Here is a 26,783-nt window from a genome sequence, read left to right as displayed (position 1 = left end):
GTACTTCGGTATATTTCTTCTAGTTCACCCCAATGCTTAAAAACCCTATTGTTTTTCAGAGGAGTTGACTTCAGACTGCATTCTAATCTCTCTCCCCTAGTGCAATAGTCTTGAATCAAGTCTTCCTTGTCTGTTTAACTTTGTCCAGTAAAATTTTTGCTTTGGTAGTGCAAATATTTTGGATAGGTCACAACTATCAACTCCATGGCCAGAAGTCAAATCAACCAAACACTAGAGAATTAGTGCATCAGCTTAACGAAAGTGGAATAATCAATCAATACTAATGGATATATAAAGGAGAGGAAACCAGTCCAGGCCAACCATTACTGTCTCAATCCCTGTAAGGAGAGTATATCTTTCATGTAACTGACCATCGCTACTATTAACTGGAAGGCTTTTTTTATAAGTTCTCTCTGAAGCTTGCAACCACTTTCAAGATCATGAAAAGTGGTTTGTCTGCAGAAGAAATCCACAAAGAACAGAGAGAAATGAGCTTCCTGCCCTCAAATAGTCTTCTCTGGATTTCTCATTGAATGTCTCACTTTTAAAGATGAAATCAAAGAAAAAGATAATACACTTAAGAAAGCTGAGGCTGAAATACCTATGTAGAGTCAAAATGTATGTCAAATACAGAGGGATGTTTGCTTCCCCCTCAACCTTCCTTTATCTGATTAAAACGTGAATGTCCAATAATTCTATCTCAGCATAACTACAGAAAAGTAATCAAATCTATTGAGACCTCACAAGTCTTCAGGGTTAAAATGATTGCCAAGTGCTTTTGATCTGGCCCATAACCTCCAGATTAATGTCCAGCTTGCCTATAATCATTTCTCCAAATGAGAGGGAACAGAAGGTGAACTCCCCCCACATTATTTCAAAACTCTGACAGTCTCTCTACTTGTTTTAGAAATATGAGACAGAATTAATATCTACTGCAGTAAACTATCTGTTTATGACACCATTTGAAGATATTTACACTACAATACATAGTGAGACTCTGCCCATTATAGATTAAATGTACAACCAATGGATTAGAATGCAGCTACTGCACCCTCTCTCCCAACCAGGGCACACCACTTATGTTCCTGCTTTTCAGAATTACTATTTACTGTCTTCCTCAGATGCATTTATAATACAATTTTTCCCCCTTAATCTGCACCCAGTAATTAGATTCCTTACCCTTACATACAAATTTTCACTCTTATGACAATGTTTAGAAATGAGATATTGGGTTACTAGTTGGTGGTAAGAATAAAAGTCCTAGTTAGTTATTTGGTTGATTACTTCTAGAATGTTAAACCGCAGGAGGTGCCTAAAAAGCTGAGTGCTGTAACTTCTGCCAAGTCAGGATGGCAAGGGAAAAACCTTAAGAATTGGTTCTATTGCTTTCCCCCTTTGAAACAACTTACAAATGAGCATATAAATAAAAAGCATTTCTTCTCAGTACAAAAAATAAATTTTAAAAAAGCATCCAAGTTTGCAGCCCACATTTCTCTAGCAGTATTACTCATTTTCAGAGCTTTATCATTACATTCCCTTCACATAACACTCTTCACTTTTAGATTAATCTTCTGAAATGAGATGCTAAGGATTTGCATACAGATTTGACTATACAAAAATAGATATGGAATTAATAACAGTCTCTATATGTTTTAATTTCTCCTAGACTGGAGTACCCTTGCCTGCAGCAGTATTCCCGGCTTTGAAAGTCATCAAGCTGATTTGTCTGCTCTGGGTTATGATGCCACATGCTGCTATACTGTCCCCTGCAATCAAAGCACTTGCAAAGATAGATTCCATGCCTTCCTCTATCGAGTATATTTTATAGATTGGCAGTTTTGATCTCCCTCCCCCACCCCAGGGGGGATAATCTGCATCTTAACAGCTTTCTATAGATACATCTGTCATTAAATATGCCATCTCGTATCAGCAACCATTTTTAAAGCCAAGTTTTCCCTAACTTTGAAGTGCCAGAGTCAAAGTTAAGACTTTTCAGCCAAAATTGAAAATGAACAACCCTGTCTTATACTTTTGAACTGTGACTTAAAGATATACAGCAGGTTCCCTCAAAGTCAAATAAGTCTTTAAAAACTGCCAGAAGGAATGAAAAGTTACCACCATGCTACCAGCAGTGAGAAATGCTTTCTATCATCAAGACAAGAGTAAAACATTTTTCTTAAGCTTCCCTGTTCAACTTCCCACAAAACGTTGTGACAAATGGATGAGTGCATGCCAGGGAGAAGATGACAGGTGACTGCCAAACAAACAACCTTTGTCTCCACTACTGCGAGCTCACTACTCCTAAATTCGTTGTGCTCAAAAGCAACAACTCACCAATGCTGACAATGTCTATAAAATAGTGTTGGTCAATATATATTAGTCAAGTTAGGTCAAGTCTGTTGGCTCTGCTCTTTTTTTTTTTCTTTTCAGGGATCTCCGTTGATAAGTAGAGAGTACTAAAGTCTTTGATAGGAATCTGTGGTACCTAATGTAGTGACAGTACCCCTACTGGAGCAGAGCAGGATGCAAAGAACTGAATGTGTCCGTGCTGTTGGCTGAAATCAAGATTGCGAGAAGTATCAGCAACCTCAGATATGCAGATGATACTACCCTAATAGCAGAAAGTGAAGAGAAACGAAAGAGCCTTTTGATGAAGGTGAAAGAGGAGAGTGAAAAAGTTGGCTTAAAATGCAATGTTTAAAAAAAGAAGATCATGGCATCCGTTCCCATCACTTCATGGCAAATAGATGGGGGAAAAGTAGAAACAGTGACATTTTCTTTTCTTGGGCTCCAAAATCACTGCAGATGGTAACTGCAGCCATGAAATTAAAAGATGCTTGCTCCTTGGAAGAAAAGCTATGACAAACCTAAACAGTATATTAAAAAGCAGAGACATTACTTTGCCAACAAAGGTCAATCTAGTCAAAGCTATGGTTTTTCCAGTAGTCTTATATGGTTATAAGAGTACCATAAAGAAGGCTGAGCGCCAAAGAATTGATGCTTTAGAATTGTGGTATTGGAGAAGATTCTCAAGAGCCCCTTGGGGAGCAAGGAGATCAAAGCAGTCAATCCTAAAGGAAATCAGCCTGAATATTCATTAGAAGGACTGATGCTGAAGCTGAAGCTCCAATACTTTGGCCACCTGATGCAAAGAGCTGACTCACTGGAAAAGACTCTGATGCTGGGAAAGATTGAGGGCAGGAAGAGAAGGGAGCGACAAAGGATGAGATGGTTGGATGGCATCACTGGCTCAATGGACATGAATTTGAGCAAACTCCAGAAGATAGTGAAGGACAGGGAAGCCTGGCATGCTGCAGTCCATGGGGTCTCAAAGAGTTGGAACTACTTAGCAACTAAACAACAACAACAATGCTCTTAGGGAAGCTGCTCCAGGCTGGAATTCCATCAGCCAGTCAAGATTATGGAAAACCATCTAGAGTTCTTTGCAGCTCTCTTGAAGGCCTGCAGTGTCAGCTTCACAGTAATCTGGGGGTGGGGAGGGAGAACTTCAGCACAAGCTGTGTTATGTGTCCCCCCTTACAGCGCCTTTATGACTCTATCCTTGGGTAAGCCATTTAGCAGCCAAGCCCAGGTTCCTCATATGCAAAATGCAGGCTGAAACCTCTCTCTCGGGTTTCAGATGAATGACAGTACTTGGCATAGCAGCCATCCATAAAGGGAAGCTTACCACGATATTGTAGTAATTTGTTCATAAAGCTTTCTTACCATTTTCATAAAAGGTACAAATGAGTATATATGGAATACTGAAAAAGTAACTAAGTATGGAATATTGAACTAATGAATGAATTTTGTAATCTGAAATAGATTCCTTATAGTTCTTTTTTCTAATAACCAGAATTACTGACTGGTTTATAAGGGTATCAAAGACTTTTTCCTTTTTAACAGTTTTAGCTTCTGCTCTGTATGTAAACTTGCTCCAATTTGCCAAAGATTTTTAAAAACTTCACATTCATAGTCTAATTATCAAAAGAATAAACTGGCATTATTTAAGTTCATATAAGTCATTTTTTAAAAGAGCCAAACTCATTAATATTCCTTGATAAAAGGGATACCATGAGAATATTTATAATGAATGCAAAAATAAACATTTTATTATCTTATTTTTACATGAGATTATACTGCCCATATTTTGGGAGTGTTAATACTGCCACATAAACAATTAAAGCCAAGAATCTTTCTACTAAATTAGCATCTTGAATAGAAGCATCCTTAATCCATGCATTAAATTAAAACTAGAATCCATATTATTTCTGTCACACTTGAGGAAACCACACAAATGGATAGGTAATTAATACATGTGAAATCCTGTATAGAAAGTCTCATTTATAAAAACCTATAACGAAAAGATTGATGCACTTGAAAATATAAATTTTATATATATATATATATGTATCACCTAGAGTGTGCAGATGTAAATTCGTAACCCAAAATATGTAAAGTATGCACCACGGTATTTTAACTAAGTGAAATAATAAGTGATGGTAACATCTACTACAATGCAGATGTCAGCTGACCTTTAAAATCTCAGTAAAATCCACTCTAACTCCAATTCCTCATTCTGTAGAAAGCTGGAATCCTGCCTCCAAAGATTCTACAGGTTCCTAGCAGGATTAAACTCTAAAGGTCACTACTGCCTATCTCTAGCGTGCTGGCTTTGCTGTGTTCTTGTTGAATCTTTTACCTTTTTCCTGCTATTACACAAACTCTTCAACCAGTTCCCTATTTCTATGATGTATTGGGTTGGCCAAAAAGTTTGTTTGGTTAGTGAATAGGTTTTTCAATCAGGTTCCTAGTGAAAATGAAAAATATGTATTTTCACTTAAAATCGAACAAATTTTTTGGCCCACCCAATAGCTTTACTCTTCTTCTCTCCTCTTGGGAATAAAGAAAAATGACATATTTCTCATATTCTTAGGTAGACCAATTCAGCTCACTCTTTTTTCTACTTTCTTTTTCTAAATTCATCTAGACAGACACAAATTGATCATCTGAACAAAGACTATTCTTGCCATGAAAGAAATGGAGCCAATCACTGTTTGTTTGTTTGTTTGTTTACCTACTTAAGCTACCAACTTGAAAGGCCATTAGGCTATTATATTATAATATGTAATCTTTTCAGAAAACAACATTCTAATCTAAGCCAATATATTGATACTTTAGAACAGTCCATATTATCACTGTTCCTTTATACATTTTAACTTTATATCATTTCTGTTTCAGAATCTAAACTATAGAAACACAAAAAGAAAGACATTATCTGGGTCAACTCTGTGCCCTAAGATAGTCAGTTAATTAAAGACAATCAAATGATCATTGATCCTACACAAATGTCCAGGTATGAACTATTCTGTGTATCATTAACTCTCAGTGCCATTTGGAAGTTCTTTTTACAATGTAAGCATCTGTTTTTGAGATCTTTCTTTTTTGTAACTGATTTGTATAGTTTCGTGGGGGAAAGTATGGTTTTCAAAAACCAGAGACACAGAAATCAAATTCCTTCTTCACCAAATAATCACTGTGTTATCCCAAAAAACCACTTAACCTCTTTAAGCCTCATTTCTTCAGGAGCAATGTGAGGGGAAACTAAATGCTGCTTCAGAATAAAAGGAAGTCAGTTTAGGATGAAAGCTTTGGTGATTATTTTGGAGAATGTGTAGGTGATCTGATTGCTTTCTTTTAACCATTTAAGTCTTTCAAAAGCATTGTAGAATGGTTCATTTCTGTTTGGCTTCCATCTCAGTATAATACTGTAATGGTTTTGTTTTAATCTCTGTCAGATGGGGAGTAGTAAAGGCTGGAGCATAACTGGAGGGGAGTGGGGAACAGAAGAAAAAATAACTGCTGGGACCAGCTATCTGCTGAGACCTAAAACAACAAAAAGATTATTTCATTCTTAGTGGAATTCCAGCTTACTAGAAACTGAGGGTAAAGAACCCGCCAGGAATGCAGGAGATTCAGTTTGATCCCTGGGTCGGGAAGGTCTCCTGGAGAAAGAAATGACAACCCACTCCAGTATTTTTGCCTGGGAAATCCCATGGACAGAGAAGCCTGGCGGGTTACAGTCCATGGGGTTGCAAAGAGTTAGATACAACTACTGAGCGACTAACACTTTCAGGAACTTTTTAGTGGAATGTCAAGCTATCAAGCCCGAAACTCCTCCTCAGGAGCAAGAAACAGAGCCTCTTAGGCAGTCATTCCACATCACAACAAACTTATTTCTCCCTCAAGCAAACCTTAGGCCCTGGACCCAACCTAACTGGGATCCCAGGATGCTGAACTCTTCCAGTAGATCCTCTGGGGCATTCCCAGTCTAAAAATTTTCCATCATGAGTGAATTCAAGGATTTGCCCTCATCAACTCTGCTAAGTGCCACCAAAAAATAGAACAGAAATTTGCATACTGGGATAACATAATTTTGTGGTTTCTAATTTAGCATGGGTTCTGACACAATTTGTATAAACATGTTAGTTCCCCCTGTCTTCTCTCAGAAACTTTACCCAAGCCCACTGCCCTCAGGCCCTCTTCCTGATCCTGAAATGGCACGACCTCCACCGACAACTCTGCCTCTCGCTTGACCCTCATCAGGTCCCTGCCCCTCCTCTCTGAGCTCATCTAGGTCCACACCCAGCTTGCATCCTGCCCTGGAGCTGGGGGGTGCTCTCTCCTCCTGTCCAAGCCTGAGCCCCTGCCTAACTCCCACTGTCCTGTCTGGGACCCTGTGTCTGCAGTCAATATTGCATCCCCCACACTTATTCCTACTCCTGGTACCTATGAGCTGCTCTCAGCACTTAAAACCAGAAGATGCCCCCAGTCCTTCACTTCAAATTCACTCTGTCCTTCCCCTTAGCTATAAATTTGCTTAATGCACTCATTCCTCAAAAAAAGTTCCCTCCTTTGACCTAGATTTTTTTTTTCCTCTACCTAATCTCCATTCTCTCAGCCAAACTTCTTTGTCTTTCCTTCCGTCTTTCCTCCTTTATTCTTCCTAAAGCCAAAACGCTATTAATTTATAATGAAAAGCTGTCACCCAGACTGAAGTATGTGTGTGCCTAGCACAGTACCCTCTCTCCCTGCAGGAAGGAGCAGGGTAACAGGCAAGCTGAGGGGAAGGCTCAAGTTCAGGGAGTCAAGCTTTGATGACGTCCCAGCATTGTGCAAAGGTGGCCTGCGTTTGCAGCTTTCACTTCTTCACTTTCCATCCACACCTTTGAGCACTGCATTCTAGCTTCTGCCTTCTCTCATTCTCCTGAAACTGCTTCCAGTAAAACTACCAAGTAGTTCCTGGCTGAAAAATGCCAAGGATATATTCTGGACTTGGACGTCCCCACAGTCTTGGACACCTCTCACCCACCCTCCTGCTCTGGCTTCGGTTTCTATGATGCACCTCCTCCTCTGGCCTTGCCATCGCACATTCTCTGGCTCCCCTACACTGATTACTCCCTGCTTCACGCTACTTCTGTATCTTGGGAAGACATCTCCCATCACACACATCACACGACACTATAATCATCCATTTAAGAACCGTGAGCCCCGGCATGGGACCTGCCTTTGTGTCTTTGTGGCTGCAGCACTAGCCCAGAGCCAGACTCAGGGAGATGAGGAGACTTGCCCAGTTTGCTGGCTGGCAAAGAGTGGAGCACGTTTCACACGTGCGTGAGCCCTCAGTCTGTGACCTCAGTTCACACAACCAGCCTCAGTCATGCCCCCTGCTTGTCCCCAGTACTTTGTATACAGTTTCTTTAGATGCAATAATATTTACACATTAAAGCTATAGCTGTGGCATTTTCAAAATGCTGACTATATTTTATATTGTTCTAATTATAATGAATACCAGAAAAATTAAAGGCCCTTTAATGGGTTTGAATAAATAAAAGTTATTTTAAATGGGACAAATGCAAACTTCATCTAAATTTAATCAAGATGAAAATAAACATATATTCTAGGGAGTTAAAGAAGCTCTAGCAAATGTTCTTTCACGAATGAAATAGCTGAAAAAAACTCTTTGATTGTCCTCTCCTAGAGGGCAGGAAGTGTGTTTGCTGATTTAATCTTATGTACCCATGATCCAGCACTGACTTAATAAGGATAGACCATTTCCTGAGAGAAGGAAGACAGCACTAATGCCACTCTTGAGGAAATGCAATACCAACTGTCTTATCTTTGTAGTTTTAAGGAACTAATTCTGTGGTTAGTGTCCCATTATCCTGCTGCCAATTGACAAAAATGAAAAGTAAGTTATTTTGCAAGATGAGTTCGGGATTCACTTTCACTCACATGAAAAAGGATCTTCTCAGTAGTTCACAATCAATCTCCTACAATGGAGAGCATGCCTTTAAAAAGTGCAACAGCGGGATACTTAATGCTTACTTTTCTTCAGGACTGTGAATTTCAAGTAGAAATGATGTGCGTGTTTGTGAACTGGGTCACAATGTCAGATGCTAGAGGAGCCTGTAAAATCTGACTGTCTCTAACATCTTAAATCACATGCTAATGGGCATATCTACACAGCCCGGTTTTCTGAATTCATCTCTGCTAGTCTCATTTTAAAAACAAGTGGCGGGTTTCCAGGTGTCCTGACCCTAAAATGGACAGCAAAGGGGAGAGGGTACAGAAAGAGAGTGAGCACACTGGAAATACTGAGTCTCTAAAGAAACATTCGTTTTGTGTTTTATGGAACAAAAATAAGCCCCCAAAATCCACGTCACCTCAGGCAAAGTTTACAATATACCAGAAGGATGCCAATGACCCAATACACCATTAGTTAAACTGGAAAAAATTAATTATTTGGTAAAGGATAAGGAACAGCTCGAAATATTTTTATCTACTCCAAAAAGAAATCAGGGTAACACTTCTAAATCAGAGACAGTCAGGGTGAACTATATACCATTTTTTTTTTAAAGGGCCCCTAGCAACCCTTTCCTATCCATGGTTAGATTCACAACTGATTTATTATAAGCTGCGCCTTAGGAAATAGGCAGACGACTGAAGGTATCAGAAATGTCACTGGTGATTTCCTCCTCTTTCCAATTAAAGGTATTGTACTGTACACAGGGAAGTAAGCTTTTCATCTCAAGTACACAGTAGGGAGAAACAAACCTGAGAAAACTGTGATTGTTTTCATTAAGTATGGTTAACACAGGCAGAATGCATTAGTGCAAAAAGAGAACAAAGCAAATTATTTCCTTTCATAGTAGGGAAAAAACAAAGTGATACAGCAGCAGGAACTGAAATTAATGGATACATTTAATAAAATGGAAAAGGAAACATACAGACCCACATGGAGAGAGAAGTCAGCTAGAAGAAAAGTTATGACCAACCTAGACAGCACATTAAAAAGCAGAGACATTACTTTGCCATCAAAGGTCCATCTGGTCAAGGCTATGGTTTTTCCAGTGGTCATGTATGGATGTGAGAGTTGGACTATAAAGAAAGCTGAGTGCCGAAGAATTGATGCTTTTGAACTGTGGTGTTGGAGAAGACTCTTGAGAGTCCTTTGGACTGCAAGGAGATCCAACCAGTCCATCCTAAAGGATATCAGTCCTGGGTATTCATTGGAAGGACTGATGTTGAAGCTGAAACTCAATACTTTGGCCACCTGATGTGAAGAGCTGACTCACTGGAAAAGACCCTGATGCTGGGAGGGATTGGGGGCAGGAGGAGAAGGGGACGACAGAGGATGAGATGGTTGGATGGCATCACCGACTCGATGGACATGGGTTTGGGTGGACTCCAGGAGTTGGTGATGGACAGGGAGGCCTGGTGTGCTGCAGTTCATGGGGTTGCAAGAGTCAGACACGACTGAGTGACTGAACTGAACTGAACCTGGTTGAGAGATCTAGATCTAGGCTGATAAGCGTCTCTGCTTTCTTAAGGCCTCACTCAAGAAAGTGTTAAATAGTTATACCTCTAAGACTATGTAAGGGTAACTCCAGCATTTTTTAAAAAGTTTTATAGCCAAAATTAAAAATAAGGAATAATCATTAAATTATGAGAAGTTTATGAGAACGTTTAAATTTTCTAAAATTTAGAAAATGCAATGCAAAATTTAGGAATGCAATACCTTAGGCATATGTGAAAACTGAATGAGTCAATGGAAGGAATGTTAAGCTGGAAGACAATATAAAGAACACTGATTTTATAAATCCATCATTGTTTTGTTATCTAAGTACAGATCCATTCTTCCTAATAGCAATGACTCTCTTGTAGCCAAGTTTAAGGTTTCTTCAACAAATCTAACAGGATATAGTCCTGGTGGCTTTTTTCTTAACTGCTAAAATATATACTTAAAGAAAAAGAAGTAAGTCACCAGATAAATGAGGTCTTATCTATATCAATATATAATAGCATACACACTCATAACCAATGTTGATTTGGTATACAGGACCAGTAATTTATCCTCATTTACCCTCTTCTTTGGTCTCAATCTTCATTCATTAATTATTGAGCAATTAAATCCAGACATGAGCCAGGTTTATTCAATAAAAATCAGTGAATTGCCAATAATTGAGGCACTACCCAGAGACGCCAAGACTACAGCTGTCTACCTAGTTACTGAAGATAGCAGAAGGAAAAATGGGCAGAGTCCAGTGAATTTACTTTAAATGCAAGGGAGAATTTTGTTGGAGCAGATTTTAAATTAGAGAAGATTACTGAAGGAAACTGAGAAGTTTTTACTAGTGTACTTAAAAGTGATTATTTCTTCCAAGTACAAACATCTCTAAGTTACTCTTAGTATTTATTTGATTTGACTATTCCTCTTTGTCCTTGACACAGAAACCTAATAAGTTCCATTTGGGTCACAAAATGAGTATCCTCCAACTGAAAGGAGATGCAACTTTCCTCCCTAATAGGCAAACCTTTCAAAGGAATACATATGAGGTTTTTTTCAATAACAGTATTGGAAACACAAGTTGATAATGTGATGTTAATAACACATGCCTCATAGGTTCCTTCCGTAGCAGTGCAAAGGCAGACATGAGAAGCTAGAAGTGGCATGTGGGTGTGAGTGTGCCAAGACTGGCCCTGAGCAGGTACCCGCTGAAGCTGGGTTATAGGAGCATGGGATTCATTATATTAGTATCTCTCCTCTTTTAATAATCAAAAGCCTTCCAAAAAATACAAATACAAAAAAAAGGAAAATAATCAAAACCCCCAAATAATTAGGAAGAATGGGAAAGTAAATAGGAATATAGGACTAGGATGGCATGAAAAACTATAATTCACAAATAAAAGGAAAATGTTATTTTAGCCAATAATTTAAACCTCTTCCCTCAATGCATAGCAACAGCTCTGACCTGGATCTATTCCCACTGTTATACCCATCCATATGGATTAACTGGACTTTTCTTCACCTGCCCTGTCTTTGACAGAATGGCTCCTACACAGACCGCCCAAGGTGAAAGGAAAAGCAAAGGACCACAAGGAGTGCAATACAATCCATGAATATGAAAAGCTGACAATCTAAACAATAGAAGGTTTGGTAGAAAAAGAGATGTAATGGGCCATTAATTTCCATTTTTGAAATTTTATCCCACTAATAACTCAGAAAATCACAGAAAGGTCAATTACTTCCCCTTACACTGCTCTCTATAGAAACAGGTGCCCAGTAAATGAATGTGAATTAGCTAAACCGGCATCCTTGGCTGAATTGTTCACAGAGGCATGTGGCCACAACCACCAAAGCCTGACTTTTCAATTTATGAATGAAAGTGTTTTGTAATAAATCCATGAAGCATGTTCTACCTGATATCCACAGAAGACCATCAGCCACATATCCAGCGTGACAGGACAGGGACCGGTCAAAAGACTGGACAAAAGTCCACTTGTTCTTCTTGGGGCAATATCGCTCCACGGTAGGCAGAACCTGACGCAGTTCATTTCTGCCCCCGACAGCATAGAGGTATTCGTCCATGGCTCCCAGCACAAAATGCTCCCGGCAGTTTTTCATGGGTGCTATCTCTGCCCAGGAGTTACTGCGGGGGTCATAGCGACAGGCAGTCCTCACAGCACACGTCCGACCACTGGCATGCTCAACTTCCCCTCCTGCTACAAACAAGAAGTCCCCCATGACCGCCACACAGTGGTGGCTCCTCCCCACGGGCATGGGAGCCAGCTCACTCCAGTTGGCCACGGCAGCGATGAGGGCATTCTCCTGATCCACGGGATTGAAGTACCGGAGTTCCTTGACTTTACAGACCTCGCGCTTCTTCCCGCCAATGATGTACAGGGTATCCGACTGGAACCGCGGTTTGGTCCTGCGAGTCTGCCACACGGGCTGGGCGTAGATGCTCTGGTGGTATTCCAGGGCCTCGTTGACCAGAGCTGTTGCCGTCTCGCTCGCCTGGACCAGGGGGTGGGACAGGGCAACTGTGTGGAGCGTATCCACGTCCATGAGGCCGAAGCGGATATACTGCAGGAGCTCATCCAAGTACTGGTAATGGCAGCTGTGTTCCAACCACCTCACGGCTAGCTGAAACAGAGGCAGGGAGGCGGAGAGAGCGCAGAGGTAAGAAAGAGCCAAAGCAAGGGGGCGCACAGGCCTTGCCATGTTTTCTTTCAGACACTTCATAATTTACTTTTTTTCCTTACAAACCATGTACCACTCAAATATTGTGATACCCAGTTGAGGGATATTTTTTTCCCTTTCTGCATCAGCAGAGACACAAAAGAACTCAAAACACTATTGGAGCCATTAGGAACAATGTTAAGTAAAATTGACAGGACTTAAAGTATCACTTCGGGTGAACAATAATTACTTTTCAAAAAATGAGAATATGGTGATGCAACAGGCTGTTCTCTTGGGTTTTAGGCATAAGAGGCTCGGTGCCCCACCTCCACCAGGAAGTGTCAACAGTGACCGTGTCATCAGTGTAAGCAACGTATGTCAACCAGCGACCAAGGTGCTGTATCAATACGAGTAATGTGCGAAAATACGTGAGCATCTGAGACCAGAGGGTGTACTTGAGAGAAAATCAATATGACACTAGTAGCATGATTTTAAAAGAAAAAGGACTTTTTCCCCTGCTCCTTTGGTAGGGTATCAGTCAGGAAGCAAGAGAAGAAAAAGAAAGATTGCAATCTATCCATTTTATTTTTTCTCAATTAGTTTTCACTTTGAAGACAGTTGTTGTTTGCACTGTAAGATACAGCAATTTAATAGAGCTATTTTCATAAAAACAGGATATAGAGGAAATTATCTTTGTATTATGGACACAAGAGCAGAATTTAATCCTAGCCTTTTTGTTTAGGTCTAGAAATCTTTCAAGAAGGAAAAAGTAAAAACTTTTGGCTACAGAAAAATAGAATTTCTTTAAAGCAGGCATATTAAGTCATAAATACCAAAATTGAAGAATAGTTTAGAAAACAATAGCAATAAAAAGTCAACTCATGATATGGAGCACTTAAAGTAAGTTAATTAATGTGACTTAATATTTAAGTTTGGCAAAGATTTCCAAACACCAGCATAAAGAAGTATATCTAATAATTCCAGTCAACATATTTGATAGAAACCCAAGTCTTCCGCATTGGAGGCAGATCCTTTACCAGCTGAGGCACAGGGAAGCCCTTTATTCTGAATAGTACCTATATTAAACTAGATTGCCTAAGCAATATAAATGTGGACCTGAAGGAAGTAGCATAAAAAAATAAATAGAATACTGAATAATTTTGCTGTGTTTTACTTGTGTTTTACTTGCTTTCTGACCAATGGAACCGGGGTTCTGGGTTCCTTTTTCAGCTGACTCACTGCACTAGAGGAAGAAATGCCTGCAGAGACAGAAGGAAATGTTATGGCCTCAGACCATTACTCCTTGACAAACATGAGCCGGGTTTTCATCCTGGTGAAAAGGATTGCTCAACTCTCTGAAGCATTCGATCATTTCTGACTTGTATCCATTTGACGAACGGCTCCAAAAGGCAAGGCATATTGCAGGTATGTCTTTTTAGTTCTCCAGATGAAGAGAATGCAGCTAGTGAATCTGCTTCCAATATATGCTAAATTGCATCTCTTAATGAATAATGAGTGAAGAGAAATGGAAAAAGAATGTCATTGGGTGCCAGGCAGCCTACAGATGCCACACAGGCAGACACCATGGAGGGCAGATGAGAGACACTCTTTGGCTGTTTTTCCAGAAACTAGTATTTTTTTTTTAATTTAAATAAGGTACTAGCCTGATGGAAAAAATTACCTGTGTACAGTAAGACAGTAATAACCAAAGACAGTGCAGAAGAAACAGGTTACTCATCAATCACCAGGTCTCTGCCAGAAGTGGAGAGCTTTCCCACAGGCAACATCCTGGTTTTCCTCCACCCTAATTTTAGAAGTTTCAAGAAATGGGTTCCAATTATTTCCCTGGGGAGATAATTCTACAACTTAATAAATGATTTTCCATTCTTTGTCCCACAGGGCTTTCAAAAGTTTTCAGAGATAAAGTCATCCCACTGAAGGTCACTCCTGTACCAGGTAAAATTTTCTTAAACTTGATCCTTCATATTGCTTCTAATTTGAGTCATTCCAGCTGGTATTGCTCTGTTTTGTAACAAACTTCTCAGAATCCTTAGAGCCTAATGTTTTTGCATCTTGCACATGGATACTACAGGAAAACAGCTCTGGAGAATTACCAAAGAAATGCTCATGTCTCTATAGCCTCTTTTTATAGCACAGTGCTGCCATTTAATTACTTTCCTCCTTCCTCATAAATCAGTTCTTCCCATGCCCTAATCAATCTTCCAGCCCATCTCTTAACACTGTCCAATCTACCTTGATCTTTCTAGTGAACATTGTCACTTACTGTGTGAAAGGAACATAAGCCACAGCCAGGCTCTGCTTTTAAGAAAATTTCTAAGGAAAGCGGGCAGTGGAACAGTGACCACTGTGATCTATCACTTCCGGCTTTCTGTCTACTATCACCCCTTACGTCACAAATATCATGAGAGGGTCCATGCTCAATTTCCCCAAATATTATGTATTACAGAAAACTTTGTGCACATACATTTAGTCTGCATTTTCTGGGCTCTTTTTCTTACTGCCAATATGTCTAACTTCTCACATTTTTCATATAATTTTCACACATTTATTATTTATAAATATTTTCAGACTATACAGTCATTCATATCTGTTGGGTTTATCTTTTCTCCAGATCAAAGGTAAATATAACTTAACAGTTCTGCCAAATTCAAACCAATCTCACCTAGATAGGGTTTTAGTGATAGATTTAAATCCAGTGCTTCTCAAACCTAATATGTGCATGAATCACCTGGGGTTTCTGGTCAAAATACAGATTCTGATTCAGGAGGAGGAAGAGAAGGATTGCAAGTCCACATTTCTAACCATGTCCCAGGTGATGTGTAAGCTGCTAGTCCATGAACCACATTTTGAGCAGGAAGGTTTTGGACAGTCCCATCCATGAGACTGTAAACTGCTGCTGTCTTACAGTAAACTGAGTCTGCTGTTTCAAATTTTAAAAGGCTTAAAATCAACTAAAACTTAAGTAGGATGCTTTAATAAAGATATAGGACTTGTGTAGCTAATACTAGGGGTAAGACAATGTGTTTCCTTTATAGTAAGATATGGGTAAGATCTTACTATGGGCAAGACAGCATACTTTCAGACCTTGGCTCTATAAATCAGCACCTGATTCTGATGGCATAAAGGAAGCCATACAAACACTCTGCAGTTTTGCTTTTACAATAATACATAAACAAAAGTAAAAGTGTCGTCGTACTCAGTTTTTACTTTGGTGACAATATAAAAGAGAAAAATCATTGAAACCATGGATAACTCTTACTTATCCAGATAATGGAAGAAATGGCAAAGAAAATCCAAAACAATGGGCTACCTTAAAATCACTTCTATACCACGAACCTCAATGGAGCACTATTCATTGCCATGCTGAATTGAGGGCAAGGCGGTACATGCAATCCTGGAGCCCATTTAAGAGGTTTAGAATAGAAACTATACTAGGGCTTCCCTGGTGGCTCAGTCAGTAAAAAATCAGCCTGCAACATAGGAGACCTAGGTTTGATCCCTGGGTCGGGAAGACACCCTGGAGAAGGAAATTGTAACCCACTGCAGTATTTCTTGCTTGGGACATCCCATGGCCAGAGGATCTTGGCAGGCTACAGTCCATGGTGTTGCAGCATCAGACATGACTTAGGACTAAGCCACCACCATTAGAAACTACAGTATACACGGAAGGCTGATTCATCATTGGGCATCATGAAACACAGAGACCACAGGTAGCTCTGTACTGCATTTTGGGGCTTATATTTGCAAATGTTTATTTAAGGAACTTTTGGCTTTTGGTGATACTACACCTAGAAAGCATAACTCAGGGAAGGTGAAAATCCTATTCTAAGTACTCTGACACACTGACATTCCCATCGCCCTAATTTCTAGAATATTTTAGTTGATGGGGGTGGGCGGAGCATACAGTGAAAGTTTTATCTCTCAAGTTTTAACTTGCTTAGGCGACAAAGACAGCAACGGTAGAAAAGAACACAAGGATTCAGGTTGGGAGGACAGATCAAAGAGTACTTAGGAAACAGGGCATTAGGCAAGGTGTTTCCTAAACCATCTGAAACACAGGGACTGCCACCTCCAAAGACCACAGGAAATCTCCCAAGCACCGTGCCTAACCCAGTCCATTTCATCTTGCCCTGATGGACAATTGTTTCTTCCTCAAAGGAGCACTTGCTACTGCTTATTCCAGTGTCAACATATCTCTCAGTTTCTTGATAAAAACAATGTCTAGCACATAGTAGGCTACACATATTTGGTGCATAATGGAAAATTCTTTGTAACTATTCCTAGGCTATCTCTCACATTTCTTTTGAACCAATGACATCAGATTCTGTATATATCCATATCTGTCTGTCTATAGGCTTCCCCACTGGTTCAGATGGTAAAGAATCCTTCTGCAATGTGGGAGACCTGGGTTCAATCCCTGGGTTGGGAAGATGCCCTGGAGGAGGGCATGGCAACCCACCCCAGTATTCTTGCCTGGAGAATCCCCATGGACAGAGGAGCCTGGAGGGCTACAGTCTATGGGGTCTCAAAGAGTCAGACATGACTGATCTATCTACACAGGCTTCATCTTTGTGGTTTTCCTATAAAGCCCTTATAAGCTCTCATACAAGGCAGCACGCACTGCACTGGACTTATTTGTATATGGTCCTCGTTTTACTCCCTCCACGACTGGCGCTGGCCACCTCTATTTGAAATTATTAGCATTGCAATGCACATTGTAATATGCTAATCCCTCAGATAAATTGCAAAATATCAGGGCAAGAAGAAACTTTTGAGTACGTTTGGTTCAAACTTCTAAATCTTATAAAGAGAAATCAAATCCAGACAAGTTATTTGACATACTCTAAGTCATGCAGCTGATTAATGGAAAAGCTGGAACCAGAAATGCCATTTTCAAATTATAAATATGTTCTATCATATAATCATTATTTGTTCATCAAAAACTATTTTAAGATAAAATCCGGGCACTCAAAACCAAACCCAACTTCCGTATTGTCTAAATTAGAGAAAAAAAATCTGTTTTTTAAAAAATGCATGCTTTGCTTTAGATAGGTGAAAATGTTTTTCAGTGACTCTCATTTATGGATTATTTTTGCATAAAAACCATGATTTAATGGTGCCAATTATAGAGTTTGTAAGTAAAGAACCAGTCTTTAGAGGAATGGGCTCCTCTGAGTATTGAACTTCTGTCTCACTTCTTAATGAGAATATATATTTAAGTTCTAGGTGATCCCCTGTTAACTAAACCTGGCTCAAAAATATATGGAAAATAGTCCCCTCCTTTTAGTTTTCTCAATGTATCCCCACTGATTGCTATTCTATGAATAGGATATATAATACTAAATATAAAAGTATATAATTTTAAATTATGCAAAATTTTCTGATTCAATTAAAGTATGCAACCTGTTTAGATGTATTTCACAAATATGTGAAAAATATATGAACGAACGTCACATTCCTAACATGATAAGCCCTCAAGCTGTGATCCAAATTCCTTTACTGTTTCTCAAACACACGGAGATAGAAACTGCTGTTTTAAAATATAAAATTCCTGATCCTTTGAAAGGAGCTGCTGTTTTGAAATCTCTCTGCTTAAATATGTCCACAAGTATGCTTGCTGCCCAACACGACCCCCAAAGCAATAAGAAATTCTATATTCACAGATTCTCTGCAAAATATATGAATTAGGAAGTTACCCAAATCCAAGAATACACATCAATGCGCTCTTCCATAAAATCGCCTTTATATCTTGCAAATATATATATTAAAATGACCTTTACAGAGCAGTTCTCATCAGATGAGTGATCGAGTATTTTTCACCAACACTAACAAAAGATAAAGCCCTGTCGAAAGCAGTAACTCTTTCTTTCTCTTGGTTCACAAGTATTCTTTTTCACTGAGGAGGATGTTCTCATCACAGAATTCATCAGCCAAAGCTGAGTAAGCAAGAAGCGGCATTTTTGCCCACAGTCCGACCCAACCCCCTTGGCCTGGGGCAGCTATAATTACTCTCTTATTCTAAAACTTGGTTGCAAACTGCTTTGTTGATGGAGAAAACAGAGACCTGCCTTTTGCAGGCACCCTGCTGTGAAGGCATAAGTGTCTATATCCTTGCCAGTCCTGTCATCCTACTGAGATAAGCCAGGGCACCCATCTCCCCTCAGTGACCGACAGGCAGCACAAATTCCACACGCCTGCAGATTCAGAAAGGAACAAAGGAAGGGCATAAGAGCAAGTCAGCAACCTCCTGGCATTCCTGAAGCTCCACCAACGAACCTGGCATGTTAAAAGAGTGCTTGGGACACAAGCAGTGGGGAGCAGAGCATGTGTTAATGGAATGAGTGACAATGCACAGAGAGAAGTTTCCCCTTCTAAACAGAGGATCAAGGATGCTCACCATCTTCTAATACATGGCCTCAAAGGGAAGCTGCACGGACTGTTATATATGTTGTGTTCAGGTACACTAATTCATATGTTATTTTATGCCTTAAATTTCAATAAACTGCAAACACTTTAGCAAGATACCCTTTAAATATTATACAGTTTCTTCAGATGAAAAATGTGGAGTTTCCCACGTGCAAGTGAACAGGTGTTGAGATTTGCTATGTTCGACTACACAGAAGCGTATTTATTTAATATGAGTCATGTTAAAGCTCTAAATAGTGACATACTACACCAGAATAATGACTGACAGAGGAAAGTTCATATTAATAAATAAACGCACAGAATTTTACAGCTTTATTCTCCTCTTTGAAATGAAATGAAAGATTTCTGTTCAAAATGGCAACAATCTGATCCAAAAGCAGCAGAAACTAGGGACATAAGATCAGAGTGCATTGCTCCACCAGAACAATGAAAATGTTACGATGGAGGAATATTAAAAATTACAACAGTGCTCACTCGAGTGCTATAATTAAAACTGTGTCAACATTTTGCTTGTTAAAACAGTTTTCAAGGGAGGTTGTACATTAACCATTACAGCTGACTACAGACTTATGTATGACACATAGGCTGTTTTTTCCTCTGAGAAATATATTTCAATTGAATCAAAACTGATGAGGTCCCAGGTTCATATACTGTCAGAAGAAAAAAAAAAAAGACCTGACAGATTTTAAATAGAATATTCAGCTCAGCAGGTATGGTAATAACACATATTCTTTCATTGTTCATTTAAAACTTTATGAAGTTGAAAGATTGACAAATGCTCTTATGTTCACCTTTAGCAAAAAATTTGTGCTTGATAATACTCTAGCTTCTCTTCAGATCATATATGTCTTTTGCCTTTTACTAAAGATATCCGTGGAAAAGAACAGTTAAGAGGAGTTTTTTTAGGGACTTAAAAAAAAAAGTCATGATGTATACAACTTAGCCTCAAATGGCTCAGAAGAAAAGCACACATGTGTGTTCTCTCCCTCTCTGCCTGAATAGCTATTCTCCTACTGGATATTTATAGAGAGATAGATATCTAGAGATGGAGGCAGAGAACATATGATAAAGCAAATGAAGTAATTTGCTAAGAAATGAGCAAATCATATGGGTGCTCTTTACTATTCTTATTCTTGCAACTTTTCTGTAAGTTAGAAATTATTTTGAAACAGAAAATTGAAAGAACAGAAAAAAGTGCCTGTTAACCATCTTTAATACACATTTTGCTCAAAAAATACATACTGCCAAGCATCAAAAGTAAGAGCCCTTGCAAGCAAGGATGTCTCCCATAGACACTGACAAACACACAGGACTGGAGGAAGCACAGGAAAAGTGCCCTGAGGCCTGCCCCATTTAAGTTCCAGGTATTTGTGAGGACAAACACAAGGACTTGAGTTGTCCTTTGGTTCAGTCTTCTGACACAAGTCAATTTTTTTTTTAATTTTATTTTATTTTTAAACTTTACATAACTGTATTAGTTTTGCCAAATATCAAAATGAATCCACCACAGGTATACATTAAAAAGGTAAATTATATATCAAGAAAAAACAAAAGTAGGAAAAAGAGATGAAGTTAGTATACCATGATACCTTTTACATCTGTAAGAACTGGCCACCAATTTGAGCTGATCTTTGAAAAGTCAATACAAAGAACAGCAAGAATCCATGGCCAACACTGGAGCAGTCATTTGGCATCTCATCTGTAAAATGAGTGAGTTGATGCAAGAGTCTCTTTATCTCTGGGATATATGTCACTTACAAATCCACCAAAATGTAATATTTTAAAGTAGAATCCTCAAATACACACTACTATATGTAAAACAGACAACTAACAAGGACCTACATTATAGGATAGAGAATTATATTCAATTAAAAAAAAACAAAAAACCTAACAGGGAAAAGAATCTGGAAAAAGAATGTTGTTGTTTAGTCACTAGGTCATGACTGACTCTGCGACCCTGTGAACTACAGCATGCCAGGATTCCCTTTCCTTCACTATCTCCCTGAGTTTGCTCAAACTCATGTCCATTGAGTTGGTGATGCCATCCAACCATCTTATCCTCTGTCACCCCCTTCTCCTCTTGCCCTCAATCTTTTCCCACATCAGGGTCTTTTCCAATGAGTTGGCTCTTCACATCAGGTGGCCAAAGTATTGACACCTCAGCTTCAGCATCAGTACTTCCAATGAATATTCAGGACTGATTTCCTTTAGGATTGACTAGTTTGATCTCCTTGCTGTCTAAAGGACTCTCAAGAGTCTTCTCCAACACCGCAGTTTGAACCCATCAATTCTTCAGTGCTCAACCTTCCTTATGGTCCAACTCTCACATCCATACATGACGACTGGAAAAACCATAGCTTTGACTAGATGGACCTCTGTCAGCAAAGTGATGTCTCTGCTTTTAATACACTGTCTAGGTTGGTCATAGCTCTTCTTTCAAGGAGCAAGCATCTTTCAATTTTGTGGCCATAGTCACAGTGATTTTGGAGCCCAAGAAAAAAATCTGTCACTGTTTCCACTTTTTCCCCATCTATTTGCCATGAAGTGATGGGACTGGATGCCATGATCTTCATTTTTTGAATGATGAATTTTAAGCCAGCTTTTCACCCACATCAAGAGGCTCCTTAGTTCTCTTCACTTTCTGCCATTAGAGTGGTATCATCTGCACCTAAGGTTGTTATTTTTCCCAGCAATCTTGATTTCAGCTTGTGGGTATATATATATATGTGTGTGTATATATATATATCTGAATGACTTTGCTGTACAAGTGGAAGTAACACAGCACTGTAAATCAACTGTACTTAAAAAATAATAATGAATTGTTTTTTTCCCCAAACAAGGGAAAGGAAATAGTTAACCAAATCCAGCACAGAGAGTCCCAGGCAGGATAAACCCAAGGAGGAGCAACCCAAGGCACATAGTAATCAAAGTGACAAAAATTAGAGACAAAGATAAAATATTAAAAGCAACAAGGGAAAAAAAGACAACATACAAGGGAAATCCCATAAAGTTATCGCTGATTTCTCAACAGAAACTCTACAAGCCAGAAGGTATTGGCACAATATATTCCAAGTGATGAAAGGGAGGAACCTACAACCAAGAATTCTCTGTCCAGCAAGACCTTTAGATTTGATAGGGAAATCAAAAGCTTTCCAAACAAGCAAAAGCTAAGAGAATGCAGCACCGCTAAATCAGTTTTACAACAAACACTAAAGGAACTTCTCTATAGTCAGTAAACTTAACAAGAGAAGGAAAAGATCTACAAAAATAAACCACAAACAATAAACAAAATGATAATAGGATCATACATATCGATAATTACCTTAACTGTAAATGGGTTAAATACACCAACCAAAAGACATAGGCTGGATGGGTGATAAGAAAGCTGGAGTAGCATACGCCATATCGGCCAAAACAAACTTTAAAACAAAGACTGTCATGAGACAAAGAAAGACACTACATAATAATCAAGGGTTCAATCCAAGAAGAAGATATAACCATTATAAATCTATATGCACCCAACAATAGGAGCACCTCAATATGTAAGGCAAATACCAACAAAATAATAATGAAAATTTTGAAAACTTAAAAACATAAAGTAGAACCCTCCAAAATTTCTACAGGTAGGAAAGACAATCAAAGTTAGTCACTGTGTCTAGGATCCAAGGCACAGATTTCCATAGCACAAATAGTTTTTATAAATATCTTCTCAGAACAATGAAGTGACGGCTTTGGTCTGTAATTCTGAACTCACCAGAAACACACACCTGTGTACTGTGGGTGGAACAGCACGTGTACACAGGCCCACACAGGAATAAAATGGTCTCAGCCAAGAAACACACATTTCAGACTTGTAAGGCGACTGCTTCAAGGTGTCATTTATTTAAAATCCCAGGGTGAGATTTTATTAGAAATGAAAATATTTAATAAACTAGTCACATAAAGTTTTACTTCAGGAGAGGCTTTAAATACACCATCCCCATATCTAGAATATACAAAGCTTTTTAGATGGGAAGAATGTCCCTCGGGACAATAAAGACAATCAACATCACCGATGCAGGAAAAATGAAACCCATTCCTGGTCTATTCACACTTAGCAAAATATAAGTACATTTAGAAATAACTTCTTATACTTGACTTAAATAATCTAATAATGGTCTGAGCCAAAAGATAATACTCATCCATTAACTGCTGATGGCATCAGAGTATCACCTGATGCTAGATTGATGGGTGAGACTTCTACGTAAGATATTAGTGATGCACATTTATATGTAAGTAAGATATCAGTGATGTACATTTATATATAAGTAAGATATTAGTGATGCATATTTATATACGATGTCCTTCTGGAAATAAAAGGGACACTGCATGTGGTGGTGAGATATGAACCTTATATTGTCAGAACAACATCGGAAAATCAGAGAAAACCAACTTGGTCAAAGAAGAAAATCCTACGGTATCGCACTGGCAACAGGGAGCAGAAGTGACCCTTCCTGGGTCACACCATTTCACATTCTCTCCCAGGTATTGCAGGCAAGGAGGGTGCATTATCAGGGTGAAGTCAAAGGACAGGGAAATTTTGATGCTTTTTTCCTACCGCTAACTGGTACATGCCCATGGAGGTGAACATGACACAATGAAAAGGAGAAAAAGTTTCTTAACGTATCTGAGCGTTTGTGAAAAACATAAATATACTGAGCCTAGGTTTCATCATCTGTAAAACAAAGATGATGTTATTTACGTCACAGTGTCTACATAGGACTGAATGAGATAACATGTGAAAGTGCTTGGAAAACTATGACATTGAGACAATAAACAGAAGTGTTATGATGGCAATGAGCCACCAAGAGATGGAGCTAATTCTCAATGCAATTACCCTTCTGAATTCATGTTAAAGCCAGCACATTCAGATGATTTTTACATAAAACAATGTTGTGCAATATTGACATAAATTTTGAGAGATCTCTAGATAAGGAATTTGCTACACTATTAAAATACTTCATGTTATAAAATGATAGTAAAATCACAGCAGATAATCTGTTGCAGATTAAAATCTAGCCCTTAAGATGAGCCTATTTCTACACCAATGAATTCAGTAATTCTAACCCAGTAATTAAAGACACAGGATTTTTGTTAAATTTCAAGTAAGAGAAAAACCAATGAGTGGATGAACAAATGAATGAAAAGAGAGACACAGACATAAACTTAGTTGTCTCTGCATAACCGTCAGTATATATTCACTTTCTTTATTTGGTTTGAATGTCCCATTAAAATATTTGAATTCAAGTCCAGCAGTTCCCTTAAATCTCAACTCAGTTAACTTAGTGCAAGGAAATTATATGTATACCCTAAGCTATCTGACTTGAGAAAACTAAAATAATGATTGATTAAGTTGATTACTTTCTTCTTTTTTTGGCTCTGGGGTAAATGATACAATCATGAATCTTTTAGTATTTTTATTCATCCATTCCTCAATTTATTTTAATTTGTATTTCTTTTATGATAAACCAAGAGTTCTCTTACTTCATTTTCTTTTGACTACACTGTGCAGTCTGCGGGATATTAGTTCTCCAACTAGGAATTACACCTGCACCCTGTGCACTGGAAGCAGGAGTTTTAACCACTGGACCACCAGGGAAGTCCCTTCAATTTCTTATTGAGTGTCCATTATGTGCCAGGAACTTAGCCAGTGAGAAAGAAATTCTCACACTCTCTCTCTCTCTCTCTCTATATATATACAGTCTTACTTGCCATTCAGTCCCAAGTTCTGTTAGCATCATATAACTCAAGCCTTACTCTTGACCTCAAGTGTCTTAACGTATCCCTGTAAAATATACTCAGGGAGTATGGAATTAGGGGAAGAAATATCCTACAATTTTAGAATCTTCTGTCTATTGTAGGCAGATTTTCAGACACAAGCAAAACCCATCTTTTAATGTTGCCGTGTCCCTGATGGGTGTTTTAAATATTGCTGGTACATTTATACATTTTAAAGTTTGTTTTGTTTTGTTTTAAAGCTGTTTAATTTGTAAACATGCCCTGGAGCATCCCGAGAGCATCAAGCCTTTGAATATTTCTTTATGAACTGATTCAATAATAATGAATCAATTACAGGTTCACTGGCACATACACTCCCTACCTGAAATGAAACCTTTAATGACCAAAAGGAGCTCACAGGCTTAAGCAGCTGCCTCAGGTCATAGAAACAGAGATAGTAAAATCCCTCAAATAAGGGTACCGTGATGAATCAGATGTTCAGGAAGTACCTAAGCTGCAGGTAAGGGTTAATGTTGGCAGCTTCCAAAGAAAAAGAAAAGAATCCTCAAAGGTTACTTTAAACATTAATTTGGAGCTGAGAGTACAGTGATTGGAGTCGGGAACCCACTATCTGGAGCACATGACTAAACACAGTCAGGGGCCAGCCTCTAATATCAGGGGATAGAGCTGGTGGGCTGGGGTACCAGGGCCTACACTCAGTAGGTTGCAAAGAACACATATAAGATGCCATGCTGACCACTAAACCACCTTCACCATGTGAATTCCAACCTGGCTACTAATGTGTGAAAAAGATACTTCACACTGCATTTTTCACCTTCATTTCATCACAGTATAAATAATGGGGGAACACAGAATCCTCTACTCATACCCTGAAGCACCTTTGAATATAATATAAAAGTGATGTTTTTGTCAAAAAAGATACACTCTTTTCAGCACAATTATGATTTTTTTGAGTGGGGGAGGTGACTTAGAAAGCCAATATATAATAGCCATGTATGGAAAATGGATAGTTATGTATAAGTGTAACTATGAATAGATGTAGTTACATAAAGAAGACTGAGTGCTGAAGAATTGATGTTTTTGAATTGTGGTGTTGGAGAAGACTCTTGAGAGTCCCTTGGACTGCAAGGAGATCAAACCAGTCAATCCTAAAGGAAATGAACCCTGAATATTCATTGGAAGGACTGATACTGAAGCTGAAGCTCCAATATTTTGGCCACCTGATGCAAAGGCCGATTCATTGGAAAAGACCCAGATGCTGGGAAAGATTGAAGGCAGGAGAAGAGGGTGGCAGAGAATGATATAGTTGGATATCATCACCGACTTAATGGACATGCATTTGAGTAAACTCTGGGAGATAGTGAAGGACAGGGGAGCCTGCATGCTGCAGTCCATGGGGTTGCAAAGAGTTGGACATGACTTAGTGACTGAACAGTAAGGACAGTGGAAATGGGTGTGTGGGAAGACAGGCCCAGTGCAGGAGAACCAGTGGCTTGCCGATCTCAGAAAACCTATGAGAGGGGAGGGGCTGCAGTGGGTGAAGGAAAGAGCACTAGGAGGAATTAACAGTAACTGTTATCCTGAGAGAAGGAGCATGTTCCAGTCCCAAGGCCAGGCGTCCAGAAGGAAATCTTTAAGTATTTGCTGAAGGAGAAAAAAAATTTTTTTGGTCAGCAAAAAAAAATTTGCTGAAGGAATTATGAGACTGCAATATGAAGAAGTCACAGACCCAAGACATCTTTACCACATTCAGAGGAACAACGTGTTGAAACAACAAGGTGAACCTCGAAGGTGGAGACAGAAGAGTTGAAGAGGAAAGAGAAAGTGGCGCCAGTAACTGAGCCCAGCCCTAGGAGCAGAGGCCAGGAGATGAAGTGTGAGAGACTCTGGGGACCCTGTAATGGGGGACATCACTGCTGAGGGGATGCAGTCTCAAGTGAACGGAGTCACCGTGAGACCACGGTTCTGGGAATGTGGTTGGGAGCTTATAAGGACACAGAGAAAGTTCTTTATCTTTAGATATTAGTTTTCC

At 39.0% G+C, this 26,783-nt stretch overlaps 1 protein-coding gene and 1 pseudogene across 19 annotated transcripts in view; one reads left to right on the top strand and one right to left on the bottom strand.

Annotated features, from left to right (window-relative positions):
* Nucleotides 1–26,783, bottom strand: part of KLHL32 (kelch like family member 32) — a 227,521-nt gene that overhangs the window by 23,387 nt on the left and 177,351 nt on the right. For 17 of the 19 annotated variants that reach the window (XM_044924317.2, XM_044924316.2, XM_044924309.2 and 14 more), the window contains one exon: nucleotides 11,764–12,490. The exons of 1 other annotated variant lie outside the window; for it this stretch is intronic. In XM_044924317.2, coding sequence (XP_044780252.1) covers nucleotides 11,764–12,490 — 727 coding nt within the window. Of the gene's footprint in view, nucleotides 1–11,763; nucleotides 12,491–26,783 lie in introns of those variants that run through there. One more of the 19 variants, XM_044924326.2, reaches the window with a different exon arrangement.
* Nucleotides 19,791–19,900, top strand: LOC112587674 (annotated as a pseudogene).

Source organism: Bubalus bubalis, chromosome 10 (assembly GCF_019923935.1).
Source record: "Bubalus bubalis isolate 160015118507 breed Murrah chromosome 10, NDDB_SH_1, whole genome shotgun sequence".
Classification (NCBI taxonomy): Eukaryota; Metazoa; Chordata; class Mammalia; order Artiodactyla; family Bovidae; genus Bubalus; species Bubalus bubalis.
This window is presented reverse-complemented; position numbering and strand designations above follow the sequence as displayed.